The sequence below is a fragment of the Vombatus ursinus genome, unplaced genomic scaffold (genome assembly GCF_900497805.2).
Source record: "Vombatus ursinus unplaced genomic scaffold, bare-nosed wombat genome assembly UNPS02014779.1, whole genome shotgun sequence".
In the NCBI taxonomy this organism is placed as follows: Eukaryota; Metazoa; Chordata; class Mammalia; order Diprotodontia; family Vombatidae; genus Vombatus; species Vombatus ursinus.
In genome coordinates, this window is record NW_020954557.1 from 32,865,963 (window position 1) to 32,891,252 (window position 25,290).

At 37.7% G+C, this 25,290-nt stretch overlaps 1 protein-coding gene across 4 annotated transcripts in view; it reads right to left on the minus strand.

Annotated features, from left to right (window-relative positions):
- Positions 1–12,363: 12,363 nt before the first annotated feature.
- Positions 12,364–25,290, minus strand: part of ITPRID2 (ITPR interacting domain containing 2) — a 48,712-nt gene continuing 35,785 nt past the window's right edge. For all 4 annotated transcript variants that reach the window (XM_027865813.1, XM_027865812.1, XM_027865815.1 and 1 more), the window contains 3 exons: positions 24,270–24,731; positions 14,373–14,496; positions 12,364–13,164 (listed from right to left, as the gene is read on the minus strand). In XM_027865813.1, the coding sequence (XP_027721614.1) occupies positions 14,392–14,496; positions 24,270–24,731 (567 nt within the window). In that variant the 3' untranslated portion in view covers positions 12,364–13,164; positions 14,373–14,391. The remainder of the gene's footprint in view (positions 13,165–14,372; positions 14,497–24,269; positions 24,732–25,290) is intronic.

Genomic DNA, 25,290 nt, shown 5'->3' on the forward strand with positions numbered 1-25,290 from the left:
TTTAGGTGGTGCAGTGGATAGAGTACCAGGCCTAGAATCAGCAAGACTCACGTTCAAATCTAACCTCAGACATTTACGAGATGTGTAACCCTGGGCAATTCACTTAACCCTGTTTGTCTCAGTTTCCTCATACATAAAATGAGCTGGAGAAGGAAATGAAAAACCACTCCAGTATCTTTTCAAAGAAAACCCCAAATGGGATTATGAAGAGTGGGACACAACTGAACAACAACAACAAATTACTGTTTTTTTTACTCCAGATGTGATCTTACCAGGGCAGAATATCACCTCCTTCATTAAGGAAGCTAGGTGTTATAGCAGAAAGAGCCCTCAATCTGGAGTCAGGAAGAACCTGAGTTCAAATCCATCCCTAGCCAAAAGTCACTTAACCTTTGTTTGCCTCAATTTCCCCATATGTAAAAACAGCACCTACCTTCCTGGGGTTGTTGTGAAGATCTAATGAGATAATATTTGTAAAACACTTAGTACAGTGCCTGGTACTTAGTAGGTACTATATGAATGTTAGTTATTATCATTCTAGGTAATATGTCTATCTTCATCCAGTCTAAGATCATTTTGGGGGGGTGGGAGATTCATTGTTGCAACTTAACCATGACATCTCATGTGGGGCTTGAAGTATGGCATGATTTTACATGCATATATGGACCCATTGATTACCCTCAACCTACTTTGACCATCTGCCAAGATAGTTTTATTGGAGTGTGTCCACTGCACATGCTACTGCTTCTTGGAGACACAGGTCCTGAACTACTGAAGCCCAAAGCTCAGAGACAGTCTTTTGCCAGCACTGTCTCTCTTTCCTTGAATTTTGGTTTGATTTTTTGGATTTGAGCCAACTTCTTTAGGCCCTCCTCCCCCCACCTCACCCCACTCCCCACATCTCCTATCTTTTTAGTTGCATTATCATTGAACTCTTGAAGTTAGCTTGTCCACACTGAAAATCTCTTCCCCAAGTGAGCAGTGATTTCTCAGCCCCAGCTCCATTCCTACCCTGCTCCCTAAACTGGGGAGGTTCAATCAGAACCTTGGACACTTTCACCATGAAAGACCTTGAGGTCTTAACCCCAACCCCAATCTAAAAATGCTGTCCAATGGAAGGTGTTCCTTGCACCCATGGCATCTAAAACCAAAATTAAGTTAATGGTGAAATTGTATGATAGTCAAAATCACAAAGACAGGATCGTGTATTTTGTCAATTAGAAAAACTAGTAATATGTGGAAGACGGTGAAACAATTGTTATTTAAAACATTTAATAATGACACAGTGGTATTGTTGAAAGAGGAATAGATGTAGAATCAGATGTCCTGGATTCAAATCCTGACCTTTCTATTTACTACCTTGTGTAAATTATTCTCTAGACCTCAGTTTCCTCATCTAGAAAACAAGGAAATCGGACTAGATAACTTCAAAAATTCCTTTCATTTCTTAACCCCACAAAGACACTGGAGTAGTCTGCCATTTCTTTCTCCAGCTCATTTAACAGATGAGGAAAGTGAGGCCAACAGGGTTAAGTATCTTGCCAAGGGTCACACAGCTAGTAAGTGTCTGAGGCCAGATTTGAACTCAGGTCTTCCTGATTCCAGGCACTGAGCCACTCAGCAGCCCGTTAGGGTCAGGCTGAACATTTTTTCATGGAAGTATTACACAGATGGCCCCAGTTTTGGGTGTTCATTCTCAAAACGCAGATTCTGGTTCCAACTCGGTTGTCAGCTGTTCATGTGAACTTGGATAATTCTCCACCTTCCTGAGCCTCTATTCTATCATCTTTAAAATGGAAATAATAAAGTCATTTTACTTTAAGGGGAATTCTATATGTTGGAGACACATTGAAGAGTCAAAAAAGATTATGCTGGGGTGAGGATGTTTTAATGCTTTCAGTATTCCTGCATTGGAGTCCTCCAATATCTCGCAACAGCATGAAGGCAGCCTTGGATTCTCTAAGACTACACAAATGGAATACTAGCTCTGACTGCGCTTTGGCGAAGGTCTCTATAGTTATCCCAGAAGGAGCCCAGTTAAGTTCTGAGAAGCCCATGGATCAGGCTGGCCAACAGGTGTTAAATGTTTTTGGAGATGGGATTTCACAAAGAAAGTCACAAAGGACACATAGTAAAGAGCAAGTTAAAAGACCACTTGTTTTTTGTGTAAAAGGAGTTAGTTTGAATCACAAATTTTGGGTTATACAAGGTAGCAGAACTAGGGTTCAAATCTTTCCCCTGGCCCACTCTGCCTCCCAACCTTTTGAAAAAATTCTTCACAAAGCACCTGAAATAAAGACTTATTTATTTCTGTTTCACTTCTTCAAAACATATCCTATAGAAATCAACCTCAATGAACCTTGGGAAATGAGATGCCATAAAAGTATGCAGGAGAGGCAGGGAGGATTACATTTTGTACCCTGGGATTTGAAGATCTATTCAGATCCATTACCAAGGAAAGCCTGGTTAAAGAAACAGCTACATGGCAGAGTGAATAGAGCACCAGGATTGGAGAAAGAGAGGGAAAGAAAGGGAGCACCTGGGTGGCACCTTGGTGGCACAGGGGAAACCTTGGTGACACAGGTGCCACCTTGGTGACAGAGGTGACAGTGGCACCTTGAGGACACATAGGTGACATACCTTTCCCACCCTCACTCCTCACTCCCCAAAGATAACTACTTTGGTCTGTCCTATTTAACCCTGCTTCCATCCTGCCTGGGAGCAGCTTGTGATCTGTGGCTGTTGTTTCTGGCTCTATAGCACCTAGCTGCTAATGGCACCCTTGTCAAATGTCTGCAATGTCTTTTATTTCATTTAACTGCCAATGCCACCTATCTGTCAATGCTACTTTGGTCACCCATGTCACTGATGCCACTTTTGTCACTTATGTCACCAAGGTGCCACTTTGGTCACCTATGTTACCAAGGTGCAACTTTGGTAACCAAGGTGCTACTTTTGTCACCTATATCACCTATCTGCCACTGTCACCCATGTTATCTATCTGTCACTGTCACCTATGTCACCTATCTGCCAGTGACACTTTTGTCACCCATCTTCTAATCTCACCTAGGTCACCATTAACCTATGCCTTCTTGCAAGAAGGAAAGAAGGAAGAATACAAAACTACATTTCTATATCTCCTAATATCTATTGCTGTGGTGCTGGGACTGTGGCAGACATTGACATGGCAACTCAGCTGATCTCTTCCAACTTGGAGCTCCATTCCCTTTCTATGGGATGACTGAGTGGTGCAGTGGATAGAGCACCTCCCTCTCCTCCCTCCTCCCCACCCCCTACCAGAGTCAGGAGGACCTGCATTCAAAGCTGGTCTAAGACACTAGCTGTGTGACCCTGGGCAAGTCACTTAATCCCAATTTCCTCCAAAAATATAAACAAGTAAATAAAGTGGAGAGTCACTACGGGTGGTGAATTTTAAGGGATTTACAGTGATGGGCTGTGTTTTGGTAAAAGGATGAGAGAAGAAAAATCCTAACATTAAAAAAAAAGATGTAAAACATCTTTTTTTATTGAACTATGTTGTGGGAATGCTTGTTTTATTCCATAAATAGTTAAATAAATAAATAAATGAAGCTATTTATCATACATGCCAATTATTTTTTTAAAATTACTCTTTACTTATTAAATTTAAATTATTTACTGGAAATAGCTAAGTCATTCCCAGGTGATCATCTTACAATATTGCTGTTACTTTGTACATAGTACATTTCACTTTGCGTCGGCTTATGTAAGTCTTTCCAGGTTTTTCTGAGAGCAACCTGCTCATCATTTTTTATAGTACAATAGTATTCCATCATAATCACATAAATCACATAAACTATTTACTTATTATCAGTGATTTTAGGCATTAATAATAATAGCTAGCATTTATAGAACACTTTGAGGTTTGTAAAGAACTTTACATATTTTATCTCATGCAATCTTCACAAAAAATCTGTGAGGTAGGTGCTATAATTATCCTCATTTTACAAAGGGGGAAACTGAGGCTGAGAGAGGTCAAGTGACTTGCCCAAAATCAAACCGCTAATAAGTGTTTGAGACTGGATTCAAGCTCAGATCTTTTTCACTCTAAGTTGAGTACTTTGTCTACTAGGGCATTGAGAGTATTCTAGCAGGAGGCAGGAGAGTATTCTGGGAGAAACTGGACTAAGAACATACAAGTTAGACAGTTAATAGAAATATAGCCCCTTTTTTTTTTAAGGCAATCAGGGTTAAGTGACTTGCCCAGGGTTCACACAACTAGTAAGTGTCTGAGGCTGGATTTGAACTCGGTTCCTCCTGACTCCAGGGCCAGTGTTCTTTCCACTGTGCCACCTAGTTGCCCCTTATGGCATACTTTTTAAATCAATAAATAAACAAGAGAGACAATAAGTTCGTAGATATTTTCTATTCGGGAGTGATGAGGATGGGATCTGCACCCTAAAAAGGAAAAACCCTGGACCTTCCCATATGTCCAAATCTCTTTCTCCTGAGATTATAATCCCATCACCTGGCCTTTCATTGTGGCTGTGGTTCACTCTCCCATTTCTCTTTTACCCTTAATTTAGCCTAGCCCTCCATTGTCTTACCTCCCTATGGCCCCAGGCCATTTCCTACCCTTAATCCTGGCTAGTCTCCATTCTCCCTTGGCCACGAGTTCCAGGTCCCTGGCTTTCTATTACCTCACAGTCCCCCTTCTCCTAGATCCCTCTGTATATAAGGTCCATCTTATAAGCATCCATTAAGGTGCTCAGATTCTTACAATCTGGCCAATTGTTTACAGTTGCTCAGATTCCTTAAGTCTGGCTAATATGGAGGATTTTTAATAAAACTTGTCTGTGGCTGAAAGAAGGCTTGGGTCGAATTCTTTCGGGCAGGAACGGCATGTCGTGATTTTGGGGTCCCAGCACCCCTAACCCCTAAACCTTTAGATCTCATCAGGAGTATCCATAATAGATAATTTTTTTTATCTGTGGATGGAGAACTATCCATAAAGTCTGATAGACCTAGGTTCAAGTCACATCTCTGACAGGTATTGGCTGTGCAACCTTTGGTATGACTTTGGCCTATGAGTGCTCTAGCAGCTCCCTAAAATTAAGTTGCAGAGGAGGGGGAATTTCCTCACTTGGGAGTTCCCCATACTAATGAAATCAAGGTCCAGTCCCAGTTACTAAATGTGCATATTTAAAGCCCACTCCTCCTGGTCTGTAGGTTTTTCAAAGTCAAGCTTACCAGCATATAATTATATAATTTGCAGACTCCTCTCATCTTGCTTCTCTCTCTCTCTTCTTTTTAAATTGGGACATTTTCATCATCTTAAATGCCACTTCCTCCAGTTCCAATCATGAGTCCTATGGCAGCAAGTAACAGGGTTTCCCAGGGGTCCCGTGTTGTCTTCTTATATTGGTATTCATAGTTCACTTTGTTTATTACTCCAGATTTGTATGTTTGTGAATAGACATCTAAATCCATTGGTTTTTAGTTGCCCCTCTTCTTGGACATTATCTTCTATAAATTGTTGCTCTTTTTTGTGGTTTACCTGCTATTCTCTGTATCTGACTTGACCGAAATTTGGGAGTGATTTTCTCTCTATCTCCTCCATTTTTCTTAGTAGAGGGTCACCAAAAACCACAACCCTTTCTTTGTTTTCATCTCCAGCAACTCTTTGAGATATATGCCAACCTGTTATCTCATCCTATCAAGATCCTGGTTGCTTTTTATCAACTGGCCTTCTATTTATTCTTCCTCCTGAAGAAGGAGTTCAGCACCTGGCTCATAATCTTCCTCTGAACCCAAGCGTGATAATCAGGACTTTATAATCCCCAGAAATGTCTTCTAGATTCCTTCTGGTAACATGCATCTCTAGAAAATGGCTTACTCACAGAATTCAATATACATATTAATGTCTCCACCCTCATCCTCTGGGTTCCAAATTTAGTAATCTCCTCAAATCCCACCATCTTCACTTTCTTTCGACCTCAAACACACACAAGGATATGAATTTTCACCTGTGAAAATTTGTCTTCATTGATCCTGAATTGGGAAATAATTCTCTCAGACTGATTATTCTGCCACTGCCCCTACCTCCTCCACTCCTTCTAAAACTATTCTTCATCTTCATTGCAACCTTTGGTTACTTCAAACCTTCCTGCTTTCCCAGTCCATCCTTTGTATTTTTTCCTAACATTCACCCTCTATCATACTGACCCTCCCATTAACAAGTTCAGCTTTATGCTGTCCTCTATGCTTAAATCCCTTGATTCTTTTTCCTACTTTCACTCATAACTTTCTAAACCCTAACATTGGATTACCTCCATGTTGTACCTGCTCTGCTAGTACATCTACATGATGAACATTCCTTGACGACGTCACACAACCATTTTGACTAAGTCCACAATAAATTTAGGCAGCTACGTGGTGCAGTACCAAGCCTGGAGTTTAGAAGACTCATCTGAGTTTAAATTCAGCTTCAGACACTTAGTAGCTGCAAGACCCTGGGCAAGTCACTTGACCTTCTTTGCCTCAGTTTCCTCATCCAAAAAATGAGCTGGAGAATGAAATAGCAAACCACTCCAGTTTCTTTGTCAAGAAAACTCTATATGGGGTCATGAAGAGTTGGACACATCTGAAAAACAACTGAACAACACAAAAAATCTTAAGTAGGTCCTCACCTCTGTATGGTAATCTGGCTTTGCTAACTGAGTATCTTTAAAAAAAAGCAAAATTTTTATTGATGTCTTTTATCTTTATAAGAACATTTACTTCTGGACGTCTGGGGAGAGAGGGAAGTGCCTTCCCTCTCCATCCTCCAGAGATTACATTTTTCCTGGTAACAAAGAATAGGGCAGCTAGGTGACACAGTGGATAGAGTACTGGGCCTAGACTCATGAAGACCTGAGTCCAAATCCAGTCTCAGGCACTTACTATGTCACTTAAACATGTTTGTTTCAGTCATCTCATCTATAAAATGAGCTGGAGAGGGAAATGGCAAACAACTCTAGTATCTTTGCCAAGAAAATCCTAAATGGGGTCTTGAAGAGTCTGACAGGACTCACTGAATAACAACAAGGAATATTAATGAATCAAAAACAAATGATGATGTCTTCCAAGGTATTCAATAACATTCTGTTCTAGTGCCTGCTTGCCTCTTGGCTGTGATTAAGGCAGCCTGTTCCCTGGGGCCTTCTTTGGTCATTCAATTACTCAAAGTTCTACTTTCTCTAAAAATTCTTGTCATTTACATTATAGTAGTTACTATGTATGTAGATTATTCTTTTGGATTTTACTGCATAATTTCATATAAACCCTTTCATTTTTCTCTGAATTCATTTTCAACATTTCTTACTACACAAAAAATTTCATTAACTTCATAATCTTTGATTATCATTTTGTCAAATATTGGGTGTGTACCTCATAGGGAATGATTGTAGTTATTTGAGTAGGGAGATTATATGATCAGACCTAAGCTTTACTAATATCATGTTGGCAGCTGATTGGAAGATGAACTGGAGTGGAGAGACTTTAGGCAGAGAGACCAACCAGCAAGCTACTTCAATAGTCCATGCCTGTGGTGGTGATGAGGGCCTGTACCAGGGTGGTGGTGATAGGGTACAGGCCTAAGCCAAGATCTTTGCTCCTTACCCCAGAAAGAATTTGGACCCCATTTGTCTATGGGATTCTCTTTGAATCACCCTCTATAATACTGACCCTCCAATTAACAGGTTTAGCTTTATGCTGTCCTCTACCCTTAAATCCCTTGTCTCCACTAGATCAATTCTCCCACTTGATCAAGGAATTCCAAGGCTATAATCCCATCAACTGGCCTTTCATTATGGTCTATGCCCAATCTCCCAATTTTCTGTTACCCTTAACCTAGCCCAGCCCCTCCATTATCTATTATCTCCCTATAGCCCCTGGGTACTTCCCACCCTTGACCCTATCTAGACCCCATTCTTGACCTCCCAGTCATTCCCATCAAGATCCTTCCTAGATCCCTCCCACAGTCTTTCTGAATATAAGGTCCATCTTGTCTCCATTAAGGTGCTCAGATTCCCAACCTAGCCAAGGGCTCAGATTTTTACAATCTATCCAACAGCTCACAAATGTTCAGATTCCTTAAGTGTCTGACCAATATGGCGGATCTTTAATAAACCTTGTCTTTGGCTGAAAGAAGGCTTGCCAATTTATTTGGGCAGAAGTAACGTGTTGTGACTTTGGGGTCCCAGCACCCCTAAACCTCTAGACCTCAACAGTGGCATTGTCAGAAAAAAGGAAGAATACAAGAAATTTTGTGAAGATAGAATTGATAGGATTTGACAATAGATCAAAGGGTGGAAAGTGATGAGTGAATAAGGAGTCAAAGTGGACTCCTGGATTGTGAGCCTGGGTAATTAAGATTATCTAATTTAACAACTGTGCTGAAGGAACTGTTTGTTTTTCATTTTAATTTGGCACTGTAAGAGGCCAAGCAGAATTTTGCCACATGGATTATGTTGTGTTTCTATGGTGCAAGATATATTGAGGGAAGCACTTCAAAGAAGAATGCTTAATTCTCAGCAGGAGGCCAGAATTTCTGGAATTAGGGATGTGGCAAATGTGCCTACTTCACCCCAGTTAATTTGCTGAAGACAGGTAGGAGCACTGCAGAGGTTTAAAGTTTTCATGCTTACCCCCTAAATGTGAACAATAACTCTCTCTGAAAATTCCAGTGAAGGACCCTTAAAGACCCCTATGGGATGCAGGCAAAAATCTCTATCCTAGCAGAAATAGCTACTTCATACATGTGGTAAAAAGAGCACATGCACTGCCCTAGAGGAGTCTTTAACTTTGAGCATTCTTATTTCCCTTTTTCTTCCTCTGAGCATAAGTAGGCAATCCTGCGCTCGATATTGTTAAGTCTCTGTGGCCACCCTTGTGAGTTTGGGATGTCAAGAGTTCTTGAGTTTCTAAGTCTGTGCCAACTGGCAGGAAATGGAATTTCTTGCATTAGAGATTATCATCACTGACAGGAAGGGGGACCCAAGGCCTCCTGGGGTCAGTCAGAATCCTTTGGAGTTGGCACAACCTTCCTAGGTCAGACTGTCTTGCCTGGGGTCACTCACATAATAATAGGTAGCACTTATATCACACTTTAAGTTTTGCTAAGCTCTTTACCTTACTTCATTTGATCTTCACAAGAATCCTGTGAGGTAGGTGATATTATTACTGCTATTTTACAAATGAGGTAACTGAACCTGACAGAGGTAAATAACTTGTCCAAGGTCACATAGCTGGTACTGAGTTAGGATTTGAATGCGAGTCGTCTGGACTCTCAGTGCAGCACTCTTCCATCTAACTACACAGCCAGAATACGTCAGCAGCCAGATCATCCTGGCTTCAAGGCCAGATCTTCACTCATAATGGTAGGTCATCTTTCAAGTAAGTGATAAGGAGAAAGTGTTTAGCTTTCTTTTGTTTTTAGTTTGTATTCCCAATGCTTAGCATAATTCCTGGCACTTAGTAAATGCTTGGTCATTACTGATGGTCTCTATCAAGGGTATTATAAACACACACACACACACACACACACACATGCACACGCATAAGTACACACATATGTTCCATTTCCTGAGTTCAAATTTAGCCTCATATACTCACTAGGTGTGTGACCCTGGGCACGTCACTTAACCTTCTTTGCCTTGTTTTCCTCATCAGTAAAATGGGCTGAAGAAAAAAAATGGCAAAGCACTCCAGTATCCTTGCCAAGAAAACCCCAAATGGGATCACAAAAAGTTGGGTTTAACTGAAAAATGACTCAACAATATATTCCACATAAAATAAGGTATAGTGACATAGGAAATGACTATTCATATGTAATTGTGGATAAGAGAAAGCTGTGCAAATGGGACATGGAATCCTAGCCATATACATTTTGAATGGCATTATAACTCAAAAGCTACATTTTTATATGTGTAACGGGGATTACTATGCTCCCTACTGTTGAATAACCATGAGTGTTACTCCTGGAAACATGTTCCAGCCACATTTCTGAGACATGTGGCTTTACTCCCCCATTTTGTGAGGAAGAGGGAAGACTGCTCCTCTCTCCTGTCCTTCATATCTAGTCAGTCCCCAAATCTTCTCATTCTTTCCCATCTAACCCTAACCCATTCTTTTATCTATTCCATTCCATCCTCATTTCTAGCACCTGGACTTTTATCACCTAAAAAATAAGCTACTACTGTAGTCTCTTAATTGGTCACCCTATCCTCAGACTCTCTGTATCCATTCCATCTTACACATCATCAGACTAATCTTCTTGAAACTGTTTTGATGCCACATTTCCCTGTTTCCCTAAAAACTCTCAATGGCTCCCTAACGTCTACAGGATTAAAGTTTCTTAACCTAACACTCAAGGCTTTCCACAATTCAGCCTCAGTGTTGTAGTCAGTCTATCCCTCTAAACCACACACCACCTCTTACTTCAGACACATTGGATTACTTGTCTCCAAAACTGCACCTTGTGCTTTCCTATCTTTACATCCTTTGTTAAAAATTAGTTCCTTGCTGCTTTCTAACTACATGAAACTTCTCTATCTTTCAACACTTCTCTGGCTTATCTCCTGACTGTACAAGACTACTTTTCTACCTCTTTCCCAGTAGCCTTCACATGTTTGAAACACCTTCAGCCTTGCTGTCTTCCTCCACCCTACATCTGTGGGTTCAACTCCAGAACCTCCACTTGAGGAAGAACCCACACTTCTAACTCAGTTCACTCTGTCTCCCTGCCTTCTGCACTATCCACCCCACTCCATCCCTTTTACGTTATCTTTCCGCCTTAGAAAATAAGCTCCTTGAGGATGGGGACTTTGCATTTTTATTTCCAGAGTTTAGCACAGTGCTAGACACAAAATAAACATAATAAATGCTTTATTTAATCTATTCTAACCCAAAGTGAATCTCATACCCTTAGCAAAACCTTACTCAACCACCTCTAACCAAAATAATCTCTCTCTCTGACTCTTACAGCTTTGTCTATACCACTTCCTTTGGCATTTAGATACTGTTTCATCATGCTACTTTTTTTCTGTATACATATACTGTCTCTCCAACTAGATTGTAAACTATTTGAGGGCAGCAATCATGCCTTGAACTTTTAGGTAGCCCCTGAAATATCTACATATTACCTGGTACAGAGTAGAAGAGCAATAAAAAAAAATCTATTAGAAAGTTCTGAAGTGTGGTGGAGATAAAAACCTCAACTCCATTACTATTTAATGAAACAGATTCTTGAGGAAAAAAATTATTTGTATACAATAGCCCATTAGATATGACTGAACATTCTTGGAACTGCTTTTTTCCCCTCCTATTTTCTATCACTGATCCATGCATATTTGTGTGTAGGTTTGGGAGAAATGGTACATTAAAATTAAACATTTAAGCTCTTTCAGAGTTCTATTATTATTAGTAGTAGTAGTAAGGTACTTAAATTTATATTGTAGACCCATGGGTGCAGAATGACACTTACTTTATAAAACTAGATTATTTTGTCAGCTTTGACTAATTTGACTAATACTTTTCTTTATTATAAGAAAGGGTATACTGGGAAAAGACTATGCTGTGAAAAAGAAACATCAATAAAACAAAAAGGGAAAAAGTTCATATTATGCATTGTTGGCACGTGTTAGAACCAATAATTGAACAACCTAAAAAATATTTAAACTTGGAATGTTTCTTTCTAGCTGTGAAAATAGCCTTCTAAGAGAAGAATTATTTAGGCTCAGATGGTTGTCATCAGGGACAGAATAGTTGGGTGAGTCTAAAGAAATCAGACAGTGTGTGGTGTTCCCTCCAGGGTGGTCTCTTCCGAAACTTTGCTTTAAAAAATATTCTTCTGTTTTGCTGAAGAGTAGATTATGTACATCTAGTCAGGAAATTACCTCTCATAACTACCTAAATTTATAGAGTTGCAGTTTTAGGAAAACAAATAACAAAAAATTAGGCAAAATAAATACTTTATTGTTTTAATTTTTTTTAAGAAATCAGCCTGTGTGATAATCCAAACATTTATAAACCTTTTAGATATACTTTTTTAAAAAGAATATTACTTTAGCTATTTTTTTATTAAGAATTTAAACTCAAAATTAATAGAAGTTGGAAGTTATAAACACAGGACAATTCCAACAAATGTTCACATGCTACTTTACACATCGATTTGACCACATACAAAACCAAACCACATACAAAGCCCCTTTTATTTCATTTCCCCCCCTGTGGAACATGTTTTTGATGATAAAAACTGAAATAAAATCATTTGTGGGGCAGAAAAAAAATCTAAATTTACTTTCATTTTTCCACAAAACAACTGTTTCTCCATCCATTTCTATCTATTTCATGTCACAAGTTCCATTATTTTGACATTGATTAATTTTGTCCGAGACAAAGACAAGGAAACTTTTCTTAATATAATACAATACTATGGCCAATGCAAAAATTGCATAGTGTTTAAAATAAGGCAAATTAAAAAAAAGAATACTATGTAAGCATAATAAAATTAGGTTTAATTGTTTTGTGCAGAGATAAGGCTTACAGTGTAAGAACTTTAAGTAGTTTTAGGTTATTTCGTTAATTCTAAACACACTGTTACTAGTAACTTCCCCAAGAATTCATAGCAAGTTTTACAAAAGAATATTTTCCTCTTCTTGGGAGTGGCAATAAGTAACAGCAGTGGGAAAAAAAATCATTGGTTGTTTCAAGCTCTCAAAAATGAATCAGTTATTGCACAGTAAATACCTCACAGAGGTCAGTGTTTTAAGAAGCTAGACAAAAGAAATATGTTATTTATAAGTCTGTTAAGTCTGGAAGTCTTCAAGTTTGAAAATATAACTCTACACAGGGAAACGAATGGAAAATAGACATACAAATAAATATTAGGTTGTTTTTTTTTTAAATTGCCAGAGTCTTGATAGTTTAGAAAAGCCATAAATTCTACAAAGTGCCTAAATTTCTATGTATGGTTAAAAAAATAAAAGATATGCATAGAAGAAATAAACATTGTACATTGTATACAGTAGCCCATCTCAGCAGCAATAGTGTCGCCTGAAGTACAAGTAAAAGATAACTTGACACCTCCACCAGTGTACACCATCATAATTCCAAAAGTCCATAGTTAATCTGGTCCACATCAACCTTTGGAGAGGAAAAAAAGGAGGAGGGGAAGAGAAAATATTACTATTTCTCTCAAATACTAATATTTAAAAATCATTAACCACTAGGAAAAATATTCCTTTTTAATGGTATTGCTCTCAGCCCAAGGATTTAAATATCTATAAATAATTGATTAGTTATAATCACTTTATTACTGTGGTATGGTCTCTAAAAATAAAATATGATCTAGACTTCATCTAAATATATAACAGCACCATATTTATATTTGTCAAAATAGTAATCCTTCTAATTTTCTGTAAGTTACTAAACACTTTTCAAACTGTCTTTAGAAAGACTTTTTTCATAAGTGTTATCAGTGAATATGTGACAGATGTACAAGAACCCATCATTTATGTATGTTTCAAACTGCCCATGATTTCTAGGCTGGTAGCTAAATCCTAGCAAATTGCCTGAGGTACACAGAGATTAAAAGACTTATTCATGATCACAGGTTAGCAAGTATGGGAGGTGGGATTTGAAAACAGATCTTGCTGATTCCAAGCCCAGCACTTTTATCAACCATTCCTATGATCTGCCTCTATCACATTATATTCACATAGTGTATGTACAGTATGTGCATGTTGGCATGTATGTGTGTGTGTGTGTATGTGTGTGTGTGTGTGTGTGTGTGTGTGTGTGGAGTCAAATTTGCTAGTGTCATATTTTTCTACACTGTCAACATTATAGTGAAAAAATATATGTCTTTATGAATAAACTATTAAATGTCCATATATATTTGTGGAATAAAATATTTTTGACAAATTCAGATATATCTGGATATAAATGCACAAGACAGAGTTCTAAGAAACTATAATCATAAAAAGACATTTAGAATGTATTTATGTTTGACCCTCCAAATAAACTTCAGAAGCCAAATCTTACTATAACACATACAATTATCACACCACTCCATCAGAGCTCAAAATGTGAAGGCCATTCATTTCAAGCAATAAGTCAATACAACAAAATAATACACAACAAAAGAATCTGGCTAGTCCCTTTAAGTTAATTATTATAGTTGATTGGCAAAGACAAAGGCAATTACTTCCAGATAATTTCTGTTACCTGTTATTGTTAGATAAAAAGAAATAAAAATTTCCTACTAAATGTCTCAATTACTATGAAAATAGCAGCTGCTTTTCAATGCTTTAATTTGAATTGAGGTCTATGCAGCAAATTAGAAAACTTACCTGTAATATGCATTTATGGCTATTTATCTTGTCGAGAATTAGCAGTCCTACTTGAGGAAGATACTGCTGCTAAAAGTCCACTGACAATTTCACGTCTGATTTCCCCAGCAATAGATTCTTTAATCTAAAATGAAAAAGAATGGGTGTGGGAAGGATTAAAGACAATTCAATTTTTAAATAACCTACAAAGATTTCCACTTCTGGGAGCCAAGATGGTGGAGTAAGAAGTCACTCTCACCCTACCTTATTGACCTCTGAAAGCCCAGAAAATATCAACTCAGGAAAAACTCTGAGCCAGAAAAAAGACAGAGCACAGCAGTCTTGTAGCCCAGGAAGCTTGGGGGGATTAACGGGAAAGGTCCCTCTTGCTCTGGGGGAGGGGGAGCCATACAGGATGGGAGGAGTCCCAGCAAACCAGCGGCAAGCCCCACCTCAGCATACTAGGGGGAGATCCTGAGACCCAGGTTGGTGGAGCAGGCAAGCGCCAACACCAGGACCCTCAAGAACCTCGATACAGACAGGGGAACTGGTAGACCAGCTTGGAAAACCACCATAGCAATGGCGTTCTCCAGCAGCCAAATCACCTGGTGCCTCAGCACAACTCTGGGAAGCACAACTTCAGGAGGCAAAGCTCTAGGATGACAGAAATCCACCAGTACTGAAAAATCCCTATGCAAGGCCTGGGTAAGCAGAGCCAAACATTCAGGTGCCCCCTTCATTCCAGCAGGAGAGCTCATTTTTTTTTTTCTTTTCAAGTCAGGAAATAGGCAAATACCACGAACAAAAAGCAGAAATAGTCAATTACCATAGATTCTTATTATGGGGAAAGGGAAGATTGAGGCACAAATTCAGAAGAGGCCAATATTGTCAATATACCCACATCTGAAACCTCAAAGGGGAATATGAACTGATCTAAATAACCTACAAAGATTAGAAACTATATTTAACATGCATTTAATTGTTAGTTTGTTAAATATTATACAAAGTACAAAATGTACAGTCTCTTTTCATTCACAGTATGCATCAAAAACCAATTTAAATACAAACACATTGGATAAGATCACTGATACAAATTTTGTATTATATAAGTATTTTATCTAGTATTTATTAGTAAATAGAATAAATTCTTCTCACATGAAATTTCATTTGAAACTGTTAAAAAGTAACAATGGATAGACAAAGTATCAAGAATTTCTATTTTTTGAGTAAGGTTCTTTTACTCACTTTTTTTCAATTTTATATATACAAAAGATCAAGTAAAGATTTAAAGGCCCTTGAATATCTAAGTTACAGATGCAATCTCCCCCAGGTTTTAAAAGGTAACTTATACTAGAACCTGATTGACTCTCTATAGCACTCTCCCACACCAAAGTCTGTTCCAAACTTTTTCTTACTTCACTGACATCATTCCCTCCTTCTATCCCTCTTAGCAAAGGACCTCTTCTCAATATTTTACTGAGAAAACAAAAACAATCCTTTATGAGCTCCCCCTCTGCACTCAGCTCTCCCATTCTCTCACATCTGAAATCTGCCTTTGCAAGGCCAGCCCCTCCACTTATGTCTTTTATCCTATCTCCTTTGAGAACTTGCTTCCTTAATAACCCTCTCTGTCTTCCTGCTGCCTACAAAATTTATTTAGACCTTACCCGTCCTAAAAAAAAAGTCTGACCCTGCCATCCCTTCATCATATTATCCCTTCTCTCTTTCACATACAAACTCCTAGGAAAAGATGTATCTACATTCATTGCATCTGCCTTATCCTCTGAACATTGTTCAGTGCATATGGCTTCTGACCCCACCACTGGGCAGAAATTGCTCTTTTCAAGTTTACTAATGATTTCTTAAAGGTAAAATCCCATGGACTTTTCTCTATCTTCACTAACCCCAAGCCTTCTAGTCAGACCTCTGAAACATTGACATTTCTGACCAACACCTTTTCTCTTCTGGATAATCTTGCCTTTCAGAGCTTTCCTGACACTGTTCTCTCCTGGTTACCTTCTTAAGGTAAAAGAAGGGAATAAACATTTAAATAGAACCAAGTGTGTAGCACACAGCGTGCTAAGTGAATTCACAAATCCTTGGAATTCTCTCCTGCTGGATCATCACCCATGCACTGCTCTCAACCATCACATCTCATCAGCAATGGTAGCCCTGAGCTCTGTCCTCTTCCCTATACTCTCTTTTGGTGAGTTCATCAGCCCCATATGGGTTTTCAAATCTACAAAGCTAATCCTATTCTCTCTTCTGAGTGGCAGTGACTACTGGACCCATTTCCACATAAATGTCCCACAAGCATCTTAAACTTGATATGTGTAAAAGAGGCCTAATTATCTTTTCCTCTAAATTGACTCCCTTTCCAAAATTTCCTATTTATTAGCCCAAGGCACTTCCATCCTTCCAGTCACTCAGGTTCAAAATCCTGTTGTTATCTTTCATTCTTCCCTCTCTCTCTTCCTGTTTCAAGTCTTGTGTACTCTACCTCCACAACAAAGTATATTTGGAAAGGATCTTTGATGTCATCTAATCCAACCCTTTCACCTTACAAATGAGGAATCTGAGGCTCAGAGAAGTGAAGTGACCCATCTCAACCACCCACTTCTATCTATACCACAAATCTGGACCTTCATTACATTTTGCACTAGTGTATTGGTTTCCCTGCCTCTAGCCTCTTTTCCTCTCCAATCCATCCTCTACATAGGTGCCAAATTGATGTTCCTAAAGGAAGAAGTCACTGCCTTCCTCAAGAAGTTTCAGCAGCTTCCTATTGCTTCAAAATTTAAATATGAACTCCTTTGTTTGGCATTTAATGCCTTTCTCAATCTGGCTCCAGCTTACTTTTCCAGGTCAAACTGGCCTATCTACATTCTATCTCCTAACTCTGCCTCTGTACAATCGTCCAGTCCCCTGTAGCTAAAATACTTTCTCCTGACCTTTGCTTCTTGGAATTCTTATCTCTCAAGGCTCAGCTCCAGACACCTCCTACAAGAGGCCTTTGCTGATCCACTCAGCTGCTGCTGCCTCCCTGACTGAAATCCTTTTGTATTTACTTGTACAAGTTTCTTCAGCTGGAAGAATTTGAGCTCCTTGAGGACAGAGACTGATTTGTAGAAATCACACTAGGTGCTTAATACATACTTATACAATTGAACTAAACGTAGTGACATCAAATCAACTTAATGATAAGCCTATAACAAAAGCACTAGATTATTCTGCAAAACCATTAGCTTATAGACAGAAAGGGATACAATCTAACACCACTTTTTTTTTAAATGAACAGCAAAAGCTTTTCTTAGGATACAACATGACGATGAAAAAGAAATTAACAGACTAAATCTACTTTTATATTTTTCTTATGATATCTTTTGTCCCTTTATGGTTTAAAATGTTCATAGCTACATAAGCAAAATAACAAACATCTGATAAATAATCACCATTAGTAGTAAAATGACAAAAATGTAATATTTGTTCCTAATGAAAATAAAGTACCTAAAAGGCATATTTATTTACTATAATTTACCATCTTTTTTTTTTTTTTTTGTGAGGCAATTGGGGTTAAGTGACTTGCCCTGGGTCACACAGCTAGTAAGTGTCAAATGTCTGAGGTCAAATTTGAACTCGGGTTCTCCTGACTCCAAGGCCAGAGCTCTATCCACTGCGCCACCTAGCTGCCCCAACCATCTATTTTTTTAAAGGGAGAAACTGTTGTTTAGTATATTTCATTAGAAAACTTCCTTGCATTCTCTAATGATACCTAAAAACACCAGAGATAAATTACTAGACAATTCATTTCAGTATATTTTTCACATTTTTCTTTTTTTTTCCCTTCAGGGTACCACAGAGATGCTATTTTATTCTTAGTAGGGGTAGACTACACTCAAGAAAAATAGCAATTCTATCAGGGTTTCCTTCTTCAGATGGTCAGACACTGAGTATGCTTGTCCAAACCTTTCTTTGCAATTACATAGCAACACCTCCAAATAGGCTCGTTGTAAGAAGCTTTAAATGTGTACTTCCTAAAATAAACTGATAATGCCTTCCCAAATTAGCACTTAAGATACTCTCCACTAGCTTTTAAAAATTCTACTTTCTATGCTTTCCTGTTAGCCCCATCCATTTCCTAAAGCGTTTCTAAGTACATCCTGAACAGAATTTAATTGAGGAACATCCAGAAATGGTATTTCATCTATCTCTTTCATGTCAAGTGGAAATATATTATATAAACCTAGCAAAACCTACTAGTTATTGCTGCTAAAGTTAACTGAAGAAATAATCATCTGCATCATATTACATTGAAACACATCCATATTTTTATTCCCTTTCCTACTCTTACACTTTAAGCAGTAACAAGGATCTTGTGACAAGAATAAGAGCTTTTCAGAATTAATTTTTTTAATAAATCAGTGTTAGATATATCTATTGTAAAGACCAGAATTCTTTACTTAGCTATAAGACATAAACAAGGAAAATGGTTAGTAATTAAAGTTTCTATGAAAACCGTCTCTATCCCAGTCTCAATGCCAAGTCATTTATAAACTTTACTATTTTTCAATATTAATGAACGTTTTACTAGTCAATCAACAAGCATTTCCTGAGTGCTTACAGGAAACCCTACACCATCCTAGTGCTATAGGGAATATGTTTTTAAAAGAAACCCTAATATAATAAACAAACACTATAGGCTTAAAAAAGTAAGAAGAAACCTCCAGAGGAAAGGAAAAATACTGCAACTAACAACTGTACTCCCAGAAATGAGAAAGTATAACTGCAACACTCTGCAGAATAGTTTAAAAGGCTTGATAAATGAATTAAAAGGAAAATATGAGTAGTGAAAATGGAGTTCTTAAAGAATTCAAAGACACAAATAAGAAAATGAAATAAAGTAGAAACCTTTCCTGAAATCCAAGTTCAGTGCAAAACATAGAGAAACTATGCTAATAAATTTCTTCCAGAATTAATCTTGTCCTATGTGACAATAATCAAATTTCTAACTGATTTGATATTTTAGTTGTTCCATTAGGAAAGGTAATATGATGAGGGTTATTATTGACTGTTTCTAAAGAGTGACAGTATAGCATACTGATAAATAGAAGGCCTTAAAGTCGGGAATTAACCAATCATGCCAGACACTGTGACTCTAAGCATTGAAAATTGAAAGAAAAAACAAAAATGGTTCTTGCTCTCAAGGAGCTTACATTCTAATGGGTAAGACACCATGTACATAACTAAAGTCCAAGTCCTTCCTCTGACACACAAACTGGCTGTGTGACCCTGACCAAGTCATTACATTCTCAGTGCTCCAGCTAGTTCTGATTTGCATTGGTAGGAAAAGGTTGTTACTCACCCTGAATTCCTTTTACCAATGAACTGACAAGTCTGGACATTCCCCCTTTTGCTTTCTTCCTCCCCCCAAGTATTTGGGCTATTCCAATGAAAGAGCATGAAATAAAAGAAGTGTTTAATCAGTAATGGTACTACTACAATGGATTAATTCTGAGAATACAATTTTCTTCATAACTAGTTTATTTTTACTCTACTCAATTCAACAGATTGAGCACCTGCTATATGTAGGGCAAGGTAATAAGATGCTGTGGAGTATACCACTATATTAAGTAACACATGGTCCCTGTCCTTAAGAAGTTAACAAATCAAGTAAATGTAGGGGCTTTGGGGCATTGTGGAAAGGAGACCAGAATACAAGGTAAGGAAAAAGACTAAGTCAAATGCTAACGTCAGTGGATCTTGAGTAGTCAAAAGTAGCTAATGACAGAGTGGTACAGATTTTTTCTCTCTTAAGTTGCAAAAAGATAGAGGATAAATGACCTAGAAATACCGACAAGCAAGGATATGATCTCATTACTTTACCAATTGAATTGGAAGGATTGGGAAGTGAGGCTTCCATGTGAAAGGGTAAAGCACATAATTTTGGAGAATCATATTTCAATTACAGCAAAGGGGTGAAAGGAAGAGGGTTAGGATAGTAGAGTGTTTGCTCACAATAAAAGAAGGGTTAAACAAAGCATAACAAGAAATAAAAAAGGAGGGAAAGAAAGAATATACTTATTGGGATAAATTGGAAGAAGACAGGATGTTTCACACAAAGGAAGTAGAGAAAAGAGATTTTACCCAGATAATCTGGATAACAAAGCATTCAAGGGGGTGATAAGAAGTGGAATGGAGGATTGGGAAGTGTCGGCAGTAGAGGAAAAAATGAGCACTGGGTCCAGGAGGAAATGATAGGATACTGTTATTACTGGAATACATCAAGTTAATAAAGGACAACACTCAATTTATTGAAGTGATGGGAAAGGTAATGTAAACACAGACAGACACAGTTCAGTGTTGGAAGTGATAACTTCATACAGAAGTGCCTCTAAAAACCTTACACCCTATGGTGTTTAGAGTAATTTAGTGTTCTCTATTTAGGCAGCAGTAGACTACTCCCCTGAAAGTGGGGGAAAGCATCTGATTCCTGGGAAAATTGGAAAAATCCATTTTAGGAGCAATCTGGTATGTGTAAATACATCTATCCACTAAGATTGAAACCTATGACTAAATCCTAGGCCAGGATACTGTCAAAATGGATTTGAAGGAAAAAAACTCATTACTTACATAGTTATGGATCATTCAATTTCAACAACCTTTCCATGGGAAAAAGTTGCTTTTTTCATATCACAAAGAAATTACAATAAAGCTAAGTAAAACACCTGCTATTTAAAATTATATTGGCAGAGTTGATGTTTAAGAAAAAAACTTAAAAGCGATAAACCAAAACACCAATATTTCAATGAGGCAAGGAAGAATTCTCATAAAACAATGCAACTACTTGTTCAGCATTTGACATTTAACATTGTTGAATTAGTTTCTGTGGGAACATATTCAGCTATTCTGGTAAGTAGCTTTGTATTTTTTAATAGCAGTAAACAGTTATAGGCCATTGCTCATGTACATTATAATCCACCCAAACATATTCTAAGGCAGTCTCTACCTTCTTCCTCCACAACATAAGGTCACATAAAACAATAGAAAAGGATAAAATTTAAATCAGATAAAGGTCTAGTGACTAAACAAGGGTATCAAGAAAGCTGTTAAAAAGGAATATTGTACTTTAAGTGTACTGTCACTAAAGCTGAATTCTACTAAAGCAATGCATTTAACATCACCATTTTTTCCCTCCCAAAATTTGGTCTATAGGTTATAGTGATTCAATTCACTTTAAAGGCTTATTGAACACTTCGGTGAAAGGCATTGAGAATACAAAGACAAAATGGAAAATAATCCTTGCTTGCAAAGAACTTTTATTTTTTTTTAATTTTTTATTTATTTTTATTTTATTTTTCTTTTTTTTTGATGAGGCAATGGGGTTAAGTGACATGCCCAGGGTCACACAACTAGAGTTATGTGTCTAAGGCTGGATGTGAACTCAGGTCCTCCTGACTTCAAGGCTGGAGCTCTATCCACTGTGCCACCTAGCTGCCCCCAAAAACTTTTTATTTTTAACAGGGATTAGAGGGGGAGAAACTTAACAGATATACAGATAAGTTATTTTTATTGTTTTTTTTTGTCATTGCTAAAGATCTGTGATTTCATTAGTATAGGGAACTTCAAGTGTTGAAACTCCCTTCACCAATGCAGAATAACAAATTACCTATAGTTAATTTTTTAGAGATTTTCCTAGGCCACTGAGCGGTTAAGTGATTCGACCTGGTCATGTCTTGTACGTAGAGAAGTTGATGAACCTATGGTATTCCTAACTCCAAGACTTATCTTCTACCACCTCCCTCCCCACCCTCCTTTCCTTTCAGAAGGAAAACTAATAATAGGATCAAGAAGGCTTCTTGCCTTCCTGTCAAGGAAGGTGGTACATGAGTTAAGACAGAAGACAAAGATTCAGACAGGGAAAGATGAGGAAAGTATGGATTCTAGGTACAAGGCTGAATTATGTGAACGCAGAAGTAAGAAACTGAATAATAAGTTCCAAGAACATCAAGCAGTCCAATGTGAATGGAACTTTTGGATGGAATAATATGTATGGAGGGTAGTACGAAACATGGCTGTGAAGCAGATAGGTTTCATACTGTACATGTTCTGATGTACCAGATTAAAAGAAGACATTTAGAAGTTTTTAAGTATGGAGGGACATGGTCAGATATGTACCTTGGGACAGTTACGTAGAGGATGAATTGGAAAGGAAATAGAAGACTTACCAATTAGAAGAACACATAAGAATTGGCTGAAGGAACAGGGTATGTTCAGCCTGAAGAGTTAAGAGGTCATGAAAACTATCTTTTTATATAAAAGGATATAATGTGGAAGACGGATTAGACTTGATTTTTCTGGACACAGTGAACAAACTAGGAACAAGAGGCATATTTGGATTGGATTTATTGAAAAATATTCCTGACAGCGAGAACAACCCAAAACTGTAATGGGCTACTTCTTGATAATGGCTTTTGCTCTCACAATAGGTCTTCAAAGTGAAGATCAGGATCTTAGGAATTTTGTACAGATATGGGTTGTCTTTGGGTTGTTTCCAAACCTGAGATTTTGTGAACCTTCTTTTCCAACCAATGGAGAAGAATCCAATTTCTTAGTGCCTTATAGATTTTGAAGTCTAACCTCCACTGGGCAAATACTGAATAAAGGAAAATGGTGGATTGCAAAGATGAACATTAAGTCAAATAAGGATTGAAGCCATCAGAACAGTTGTCCATCCTCAGAGATTTTTCTTTTGTTAAGTGATACATACTCCTATAGTTCTATTAACTATAGACTGCCAAAAATACCCTCAATTTTGTGACTCCCCCCAGCTAACAAAATTCCCTTTCCAACATGAGAACAAATTTAATGCAACTTTTTGGAATAAATCCAAAACATAATCCAAATATCCTATTATTCACATTTTTTCCCCTTCTCTATTGTCATTCAGCTGTTAGGTTTCAAAGTCTCCCTACACCATTTCCCACCTACAAAAACAAACTAAATAGAACAGATTCTTTCCATCCCTTTCTATGGTATATGTGGTATACGTATATTCCCTTTATTTTAATAATGTTAGTTTAAATTTCAGAAGTAAAAAAAAATATGATGATCTACTCTCATAAATGAAGAAATACATGAAGAGAAGTAGTTTTCCACTCAACATCAGTCCATAAACTTCTACACTGTGCTGGGAAATTTATCCCTGGAATCATACTATATTACACTTTCAAAGTTCATGAACTTCTTTCCCATCATAAGATTTGGCTTAACAGATACAAATCAACCAAAAAGCACTAGTTAAGTTCCAAATACATGCCAAGCACTGTACTAGGTAGTGGGGTTAAAAGACAAAAAAATTAGATAGTTCTTGTCCTCAGGTAGGTTACATTCTATTGGAAGATACAACACAGGGGTTTGGGGGAATCATGGGAGGACAGGTAAGAATCTGGAAAAGCTCCCTATAGAAAGTGGTGCTTAAGATGAGTCTTAAAGGGCACAAAGGATTCTAAGAGGAAAGAAAGATGGCAGTACATTATAGGCATAGTGGAAAAATGAGTGCAAAGGCACAGAGACAGGAAATAGAGTTGTGTAAGGAATAGCAAGAAAAACAATTTGGCTAGCCCATGCATGAAGGAAGGAGAACAATGTATAATAAGTCTTGGAAGATAAGTTGGCACCAAGCTCTAAAGGCTTTAGAAGTCAGAGAAGTTTATATTTGACCCAAGAGGCAATAGTAAGCCACTTAGTAGATGAATGAAGGATCGCTTACTCAGTATACAACTCAGCTAAAAGATCTTCTGAAAATCACATCAACACAGGGAGTCACAAGTATTTCTTAAATCAGTGAGCTAAGTTTAAATAAAACCTCCAACCTTTACAAGGCACCCACTTAAAGCAATGAAAACATACTTTACTTACCTCCCGTATGACTTGCTGTAACTCATCATGCTCCATGTTTTTCTGACTTTCCTCAGAAGCTGGCAGCAATGGCACATTTTCAAGTTTTTGCTCCATTTTAGGTTTAGGTTCCACAGACTCTGTAGCTTCTTCAACTACTCCAATTTCCTCAGAATTTTCAGGAGCCGAAGGGGTCTGCTCTGAGCCCATTCTAGAAGGAGCAGTTGGTGTTAAGGCCACAGAAGCTCGAAATACCTTCTTGCTTGGCAGATGGGTCTTGGCCTTGCCAAATGAGTCAGCAGGGACTACTCCAGCTCTTTTATTTGCCCGAGAGGGACCAGAACACACAGAGGAAGAATCTGATGTGGCTTGAGAGAAAACAGATTCTGAACTTTCTGCGGGAGGAATTTCAAAACCCAGTTCTCCAAGCCCTAGCCCCAATTCAGACTTCAAATATGACTGCTCTTGCATCAGTTCAGTGACCTAGAAAATCAGAGAGTGAGTTATTGTATTCTCTCCTTGAGAGAAAAGAAAACAATGATTCCCAACTTAAAGGAACAAATTCCCAGCAAGTGCTACAATATTAAACAAAAACAAAACCAAAACCATGATATATACAGATACCACTTCATTAATTTAGTCATTCTAAACATTGCCTTTCTTATATGAACAAGTAAAACTTACTTTGCAAAATGACATAAATATTAAAAGTAACCAATGAAATGCAATGTTTTATTGTAACTTTACTGTTATAACAAAGGCATCCTGAAATCTAACTGTTGAAAACTGATTATTAAAAATGCTTCCTCTCCACAAAGTGATTTCATGTCGTTTAAAGAACTTCAAAAGAAAAATTAGAATATGATTCACGGACTCAATAACTTTTTATTTTATTACTGTTAAAAGATACAGTATTGAGCCTGAATATGCAAATTCCTTAAAAGGTATGCTAGGCACTTTTGATATTGCATTTTATTCTTTGAGCCATAAGGAGAAATCACTATGGTTAACTAAATAGCTTTCTAAAGAACCAACGCGGTAC